General features: G+C 33.2%; 1 protein-coding gene across 1 annotated transcript in view; it reads right to left on the bottom strand.

Moving 5' to 3' along the window:
• LOC149815245 (uncharacterized) overlaps window positions 1–3,247 on the bottom strand; it is a 59,049-nt gene extending 55,802 nt beyond the window's left edge. The window contains exons 1-2 of the mRNA XM_089988526.1: window positions 2,811–3,247; window positions 1,614–1,694 (exon numbers count right to left, since the gene is read on the bottom strand). Coding sequence (XP_089844652.1) covers window positions 1,614–1,694; window positions 2,811–2,969 — 240 coding nt within the window. The 5' untranslated portion in view covers window positions 2,970–3,247. The remainder of the gene's footprint in view (window positions 1–1,613; window positions 1,695–2,810) is intronic.
• Between the last annotated feature and the right edge of the window lie 5,078 nt (window positions 3,248–8,325).

An 8,325-nucleotide genomic window follows, 5' to 3' on the forward strand; every position in this document is an offset into this window, starting at 1 on the left:
CAAAAAAAAATGGCTCCATTTGAGGTCCGAATAAGGGAGATACAACCTCTAAAAGTTGGGATAGAATAACAGAAATTCTATCGTTGATTGCACAGGTTCGTGGATTTTATTTCTCCTAATTTATTTCATGGTTTAAAGAACATTCAATAAAAATTTTAAACTCATTTTTATTATGGTCTGTGAATTAAAAATCATGGAACATGGTTTTGAAACCTAAAAATTTCTAGCATACAGTCATTCCAAAACCCTGAACAGGTTGTAGTCCATGAATTTTAATTCATAGTTGGGATGGAGTTTGGACTTAATCTATCTGGGAGATTTTTTCAAACGTATCCATCTAGCTACAGTAAAATTTATAGAATTTTTCTCATTTTGTAAATTTGTTTGTTGATATTTCTTCAGAGAAACTAAACCGAACAGGTCTGTTTAGTGATTTCTCCCTGGTCCGAGATTAAATTTGACCAAGGTTTGTGACTATAGTTATCTAGCACATAGAGAAATCTATAATAAAAAAATACAATTTATTTCAATAACTAGAATGCATGACAAAATTTATAAAAACATAAAAAATAAAAAAAAAATCAGAATTTCGCGTGTAAATTGTTTTGGCTTATTTTGTGAGATATGTTGATTTACATGCATGTGTTGGTTCTAAATTTGAACCATGTGATGTACGTGCATCAACATGTGTGATGTATGTATGTTCATGATAATCATGTGGCCATGGTATATGGCTTTTAAGCATTAATTATCGTCTAACGAGTAATGCCTACTTGAATGAATGAAACAGTTCGAAAGGGTAAATCAAAATGTATTGTGGCTTATTAGTAAGTTACATGTGAGACTATGGATGGTTGTGTGCTAGTGCAGAATTGATATATTAATCATTTGAATGCATTATTTATCATGTGTTATAATGCATATATTTTATTTGCACCTGTTGACACAAATTAATACACTGTTGTAATCGAGCGAGGAATTTTCAATCAGATAATGCATAGTGATGTGTATGTTTGAATCAAATTATGAAGCATAACGATGTGCATGTTTGAATTAATGATGCAAGATGATGTGGAGCTCATGCAGTATAATGATGTGTTATGGATATTGTGGAACCAATTTATTCTTGATGATGAGAACAATGAATAATTAAGAGGTTAAAGGTTCTTAAACAATGTACTTAATTTCTCCTTGATTGTCCTACGTATATCGTGGGATCCTTGGAATGGTGTTGTCATGGGGGACAACGTTGTACTAAACTTTGTGGTGTTTTTTTTAAGAACCCGATATTGAGGTTTGTGTTCTCAACCATGGTAGCAGGGGACGTTTCAACTGCTTGGGGTCATTACAAAGTTGGTATCATAACAAAGTTTAGAAACAACCCTATGATTCATAAATTTGCACTCCAAAAGCAGTTTCTGCATTACCAGTAAGAGTTATTTTGTGATTTGAATTACTTTCCTATGCTTGTTACTGTCAATAAAATAACAACATGAACAGACAAAGGTTGGTTTAGATGAAGAATCAAGCTAAGGTTGCAATAATGTATAATTAACATAAACATGGAAATGGCATTTAACGACATAAATAAATAAAATTGGTCAGTTGTAGACCTGCAAATATGCAACAATATCTGTTGCAGTCACCCTCGATCCTTCTTCATGTTGCCTCAATATCCATTGGTACAGTTTCTCCTGATGAATATTCAACAAACATAAGCACAAAGATAAATGAAAATAACAATAACAAAACAACAACAACCACATAATAGTGATATCTCCCCATTGCAGAAATTAACCAACTTAAAAAGCATTTGTTGAATGCCTTAGTTATTGTTCCAATCTCATGTGAAGACGAAGCCTCTTGCCATGAGAAGATATTCTTTGTTTTCTCGATAACGTGTACTCCAACATGACTAGTTTGTTGACAACACAGGCCTGCAAATAAAATTTGTTTCCTGAAACTCACAAGGGGTCCTTTGTTGTTGGGTAAAAACTACAGGACCTATGAATAAAAAGCCGCAGACACCATATAGACCTCCTATCTTTTTCTACATAATACTATCTTTTTCTACATAATGCAGATTGGTGATGGCAACAAAAGCATCGACTGGATACAGATAAACCAGACTACACAATCCATTTTAGCTAGTATTTAGCTCTAAGGTCCCCAAATTTGATCCATAAACAACTTCTGCCCGAAGGCTATACATCCTACACTATTAACACATTCATTGATCGAAAGACAAATAAACCAGGCTACTTAATCCAACTTAACTAGTATTTAGCTCTAGGATACCCAACTTTGATCCTTGAACAACTTGAGCTAAGTCGCCGAAGGTTACGCAACACACAAGATTACCATTGATTCCCCTTAAACGCACACTCTAAGCATAGCAATCAAAATCTAAAAAATCAGTTTCTAGAGGAGTCCCCAATTAAACAAATGACAGTATGCCCATCTCCATTGGCTCCTATCATCAGCACACAGAAGACTTAGAAGAAACCAATCAACACTCTGGAACTCCAAACTATACACCTCCAGATAACCATAAATCGGGAATTTAAAATACCTACAATCCACGAACAAGAAATCTAGCACAAAACCCAAAAGAATAATAACAAGTCCAAACAAACAAGCAAAACAACGTAACAGCTCTTCAATCAAGAAACCCCCAAAACACAATCTTTCTGTACCAAGCGATCCACGAAACACTAAAAACATAACATCCAGAACCCCTAAACCAGAGGTATGAGACACTCAACAACCAGAATTCGATAGTAACCGATAAAATTGAATCGAATTCTCACCATCCCGTGCCGCTCCCCTGCCTGGAAAGCGAGCTTCTGCTGGCTCTGCGCCTGTGTGTACAACTGCGAAAGCGAATTGGCTGCGCTGCAGAAGGTGGTGTACATGGTCCTGTCAACCTCGTCCAAGCCGGTCGCGTCGGATTTCCTCTTCTTGGCCATACTTTCACAGACCCAACAAGGCAATAAGGGAGAGAGAAAGCAGGAGAATCCTAGAATTGCTGACAGGGTTGAATCCAAAATCTAATCTTTTGATGGTTTCAAGATTCCACCGTGAGTTGATGAGAAGGGATTGAGATTGAGAGCATCTGAAGAAAGGAAGAAGAGAAACCCCCTTGATGGCTCAAGGAAAGGAAAACAACCAGAAGCCGCGCCCCCTTGTATATATATAATAAGGCGCTAAGTCTATATTCTCTCTCCCTCATAGATCGTCAAGCAAGAGAGAAAAATGGGTAGGTGTTAAATTGATACTGGTTAAATGGATTTTTCTGTCGTTCCCTTGTTGTTTTCTCAGTTACCACCGAGAGGGTGGTGTATGTTCCCCCCGATGATTAACTGAATCTCACGTCTGTGTTAGGGGCTTTGAATGAGCACCACGTATACAAGCACATGGGGCTAGTATTCCTGTTTATGTTACATAACTTTGCATCGGACTATTGCAAAGACTTAAGTACTCTTTCTTACTATTCTTCTTATAAAGCGATGATTTGAAAAAATGATAAAAATGTTCTTCATTCAAAAAAAAAAAACAGTTCAAAAAAAAGACAAACATGTTCTCCATCCAAAAAGTCGAGGATAATGTTGACTCTTCAAAGTCTTCTTCTTTTTTCTTCGTTCAAAAAAAAGACAAACATGTCCTCCATCTAGAAAGTCGAGAATGATGTTGATTCTTCAAAGTCTTCTTCTTCTTTCTCCGTAAAACACTGTAAAACTCTCTCTCTCTAAAAAAGAAATCAAGGGAGGCAAAGAGTTCTCCCTGGAGAAGGTCATGAACAGCAACCATCTCACTCTCTCTCCCTTCTCTCTCTACTTCTGTGCACATCTAACAAACTATCCTACATTGCTCCATCAAACACCAACTGACCTGCACACTGATTGTAGCATCATTCAACTTAAAGAGTTGATATGTATAGGAGAATACAAAGATGTTTCTCCGATTCATTGGAACATGTTATTTCTTTTTCAATGTGCAGTTGGCTCTTATCATTTTCAGTTGCTTTTTAAATTGTACTTTCAATTTTGGTGTATTTTAAATTCAGCAATTTGTATATAATCGAAGCTCATTTCGATCTGAATTTTTTACTGCAACTTCATGCATATGTCTTCATGCTCTCCACCAAAAATCAGATCATTCTTAGTTTGTTTGTCCCACTTTAAAAATCGAGGTTCAGAATCTGTTATTTTGCACCGTCAGGATTTTAGCAGAATCATGACCAACTTGTGGGAGTGATTTCTCTTTAACCAGAGATGATCTTTCTGTTCCGTAAAAATGGTTGTTTTTAAATTGAATCTAGTTTGTCCATACCAAATTTTAGTGATTTCTATGGTGTTTTTATACCAAATTTGGATCAAAAACCACAACCCTATCACCTGGTGTCATTTTAACGACTCAGATTTTGATCTATTTTGTCAGAATTTTATTTCCCTAATGAACGATCATTTTTTAATTTCGTAAAACGGGTTCTCTTAGTTTATGTGTCTAGTTCATCTCTGTAAATTTTCAGAATTTTTCATGATCAATTGCTATTTTACTTTTATTTAATACCAGAACCCTGTATCCAAATTTTGTAAATGTTCTGATTTTGGCCCACATATCATGACTGTTGTAGCCCTCCTTCAACAAATCGCTATTTGATTGACAATATTCTTTAGCAAATCATTGTTATGATTTTTTTTGGTCTCTAATGTGTCCCTACTACGATTTGTAGTATTTTCGAGTCTCCAACGACCCCTACAATGATTTATAGGGTTGTTCGATCTTTTAACAACGATTTATAGTATTTTCAGGTCTCCAACGACCCCTACAACAATTTATAGTGTTGTCTGGTCTTTTAACTATGATTTGTAGTATTTTCGAGTCTCTAACGACCCCTACAACTATTTATAGTGTTGTTCGGTCTTTTAACTACGATTTATAGTATTTTCGGATCTCCAACGACCCCTACAACGATTTATAGTGTTGTATGATCTTTTAACTACGATTTATAGTATTTTCGGGTCTCTAACAAGACCCACAGTGATTTATAGTGTTCTTGGACCTCGCTATAACGATTTGTAGTGTTTTCCGCTAAACACTGCAGCGATTTGCGATACAAATCGCTGTATATCGCTACCAAAATTAGGACCAACTTGTCAGGGTCATATCTCTCTAACCAGAGATTGGATTTTAAATCCGTAAAAAGTGGTGTCTTTGTTATCAAGTCTAGTTTATTCTTGTAAATTTTCAGTGATTTTTATGGTCATTTGATACCTCATTTGGATAAAAAACCAGATCCCTATCAGTTTGTTTTATTTGAATGACACAGTTTTTAGTTTATTTTGTAAGAGTCATATCTCCCTAACGGGAGATCATTTTCCAAATTCGTAAAAAGTGTTTTCTTCCTCTATGTGTCTAGTTTATATCTGGAAAATTTCATAACTTTCTATGTTTATTTGATATTTCAAACCTGTTAAAAACTGAGACTGGTTATAGAATTTTAAATTCCATAACAGGTTCATTTCTTGTTTAGAAACAATGATTTCTCGAAGTCGCCATTTTCAAACCAAAATCGATTTTTCAATTCTGTAAATTAGGTTGATTTTTTGATTGAGTTAAGCAACTTCTCCCTTAAATTTGAAAGAAATCGAATATGTTTAGTCTCTGTAACATCCAGTTTACTGAAACCTGTATGTTAAAATCCAATTTTCTGTTTCTAAAATTAATGCTCTGATGTTCTGATTATAACTCTAGTTTCAGAAATGATTTTGATATTTTGTAAAAAGGAAGTGCTTCCTTGTTGAGCTGTGAGTTCATGAATTCATTTTAAGTTAAACTTCGATTGTTTAAGACTCCCATCTATCTAAAAATGATCTTTCAAATGCTTTCATAAAATCATGCATCATATATGTTTATTTTGTTTAATTTTCTTTATCTCTAAGGCATGAAAGGCTAATTTTGGATGTATTCTTCAATTTTTCAATGATTGGGGAAAAATCCATAAAGGCCTACACTTATTTCTAACAAGTTTGCTCATTTTGCAGGATTTTCTATTTTTGTTATTTCTTTTTCAATTGTTGTATCAATTCAAATGTTGTAATAAATCAATTAATGAGAAGTTTACTTTATGCTTAGATTAGAATGAATGAGCATGTAGTTTAATTTTCCATTTTTCATAATCAATATGTTGCATTTTTATTTTCATTTTCAATAACACTATGGTGAAACACGAATGACACAAGCACCATTCTAATAAAAGGTGATTAAATCATAAGTTGACGATACCAAAATTTGAGTCAAAAACCACAACCTTGTCACCACAACAGGGTGACAAGTTGGTCTTCTGCAAATCGCTATAGCGATTTATAATGTTTTTTAATCTCACTATAGCGATTTATAGTGTCTTCCGCAAATCGCTATAGCGATTTATAGTGTTATTCAGTAAGCAAATCGTTGTAAATAGCTACCCGAATTAGGACCAACTTGTTAAAATTTATAACTGGTTATACATATTTGATATTTTAAATTTGTTAAAATTCATAACTGGTTACAGATTAATCTTATTTAACCATGATTAAACAAAATAGTTATGGTTTTTTATATATTTGAAATATCAAATAAATATATAAAGTTATAAAAAATTCCATATATAAACTAGACAAATAAAGCAAAAAAATATTTTTTACAGATTTTAAAAATAATCTTCCGTTGGGGAGATATGACTTTTGCAAAATGAACAAAAAACATGAGTAACTCAAACGATATAGAGTGTGATAGGGTCTTAGTTTTTGACCAAAAATAGGTATGAAATGACCATAAAAATTACTAAAAATTGACATGAATAAACTAGACTCAATAAGAAAGACACCGTTTTTTACGGATTTGAAATCCGATCTCCGGTTAGGGAGATACGCCCCCGACAAGTTGGTCTTTATTCAAATAGTGATTTACGCGTGATGGCTATAGCGATTAACACTACAAATCGCTATAGCCGTTACGCGTAAATCGCTATTTGAATCAAGACAAACTTGTCGGGTACGTATCTCTCTAACCGGAGATCGGATTTCAAATCCGTAAAAAGCGGTGTCTTTCTTATTGAGTCTAGTTTATTCGTGTCAATTTTCAGCAATTTTTATGGTCAGTTCATACCTATTTTTGGTCGAAAACCAAGACCCTATCGCACTCTATATCGTTTGAGTTACTCATATTTTTAATTCATTTTGCAAGAGTCATATCTCCTCAATGGGAGATCATTTTTCAAATCTGTAAAAAGGGTTTTTTGCTTTATTTGTCTAGTTTATATCTGGAAATTTTTATAACTTTATATATTTATTTAATATTTCAAATATATAAAAAACTGAATCTATTTTGTTTAATTATGGTTAAATAAGAATAATTTGTAACCAGTTATGAATTTTAACAAATTTAAGCTATCAAATATGTATAAGCAGTTATAAAAATTTCCAGATATAAATTAGACACATAAAAAAAGAAAACCCTTTTTACAAATTTGGAAAATGATGTTTGATTGGGGAGATATGACTCTCGCAAAATGAACTAAAAATATGTGCAACTTAAATAATGCAGAATAATAGGGGTCTGGTTTTTAATCAAAATGGGAAAACAAATGACTATAAAAATTGCTGAAAATTGACAAGAATAAACTAGACTCAATAAGAACAACATCGCTTTTTACGGATTTGAAATCCAATCTTCGGTTAGGGAGATACGCCTCCGACAAGTTGATCTTGATTCAAATAGCGATTTACGCGTGACGGCTTACTGAATAACTCTACAAATCGCTATACCTGTCACGCGTAAATCGCCATTTAAATCAAGACCAACTTGTCGGGGGCGTATCTCCCTAACCGAAGATTGGATTTCAAATCCGTAAAAAGCGGTGTCTTTGTTATTGAGTTTAGTTTATTCCTATCAATTTTCAACATTTTTTATGGTAATTTCATACCTATTTTTGGTCAAAAACCAAGACCATGTCATACTTTATATCGTTTGAGTTGCTCATGTTTTTAGTTCATTTTGCAAGAGTCATATCTCCCCAATGGAAGATCATTTTTCAAATCTGTAAAAAGGGTTTTTTTGATTTATTTATCTAGTTTATATCTGGAAATTTTTATAACTTTATATATTTATTTGATATTTCAAATATATAAAAAACTGGAACTATTTTGTTTAATCATGGTTAAATAAGATTAATTTGTATATAGTCCTGAATTTTAACAAATTTAAAATATCAAATATGTATAAACAGTTATAAAAAATTCTAAATATAAACTAGACACATAAAAAAAGAAAACCCTTTTT

The sequence above is a fragment of the Nuphar pumila genome, chromosome 15, assembly GCF_984573655.1.
Source record: "Nuphar pumila chromosome 15, dmNupPumi1.hap1.1, whole genome shotgun sequence".
Lineage (NCBI taxonomy): Eukaryota > Viridiplantae > Streptophyta > Magnoliopsida > Nymphaeales > Nymphaeaceae > Nuphar > Nuphar pumila.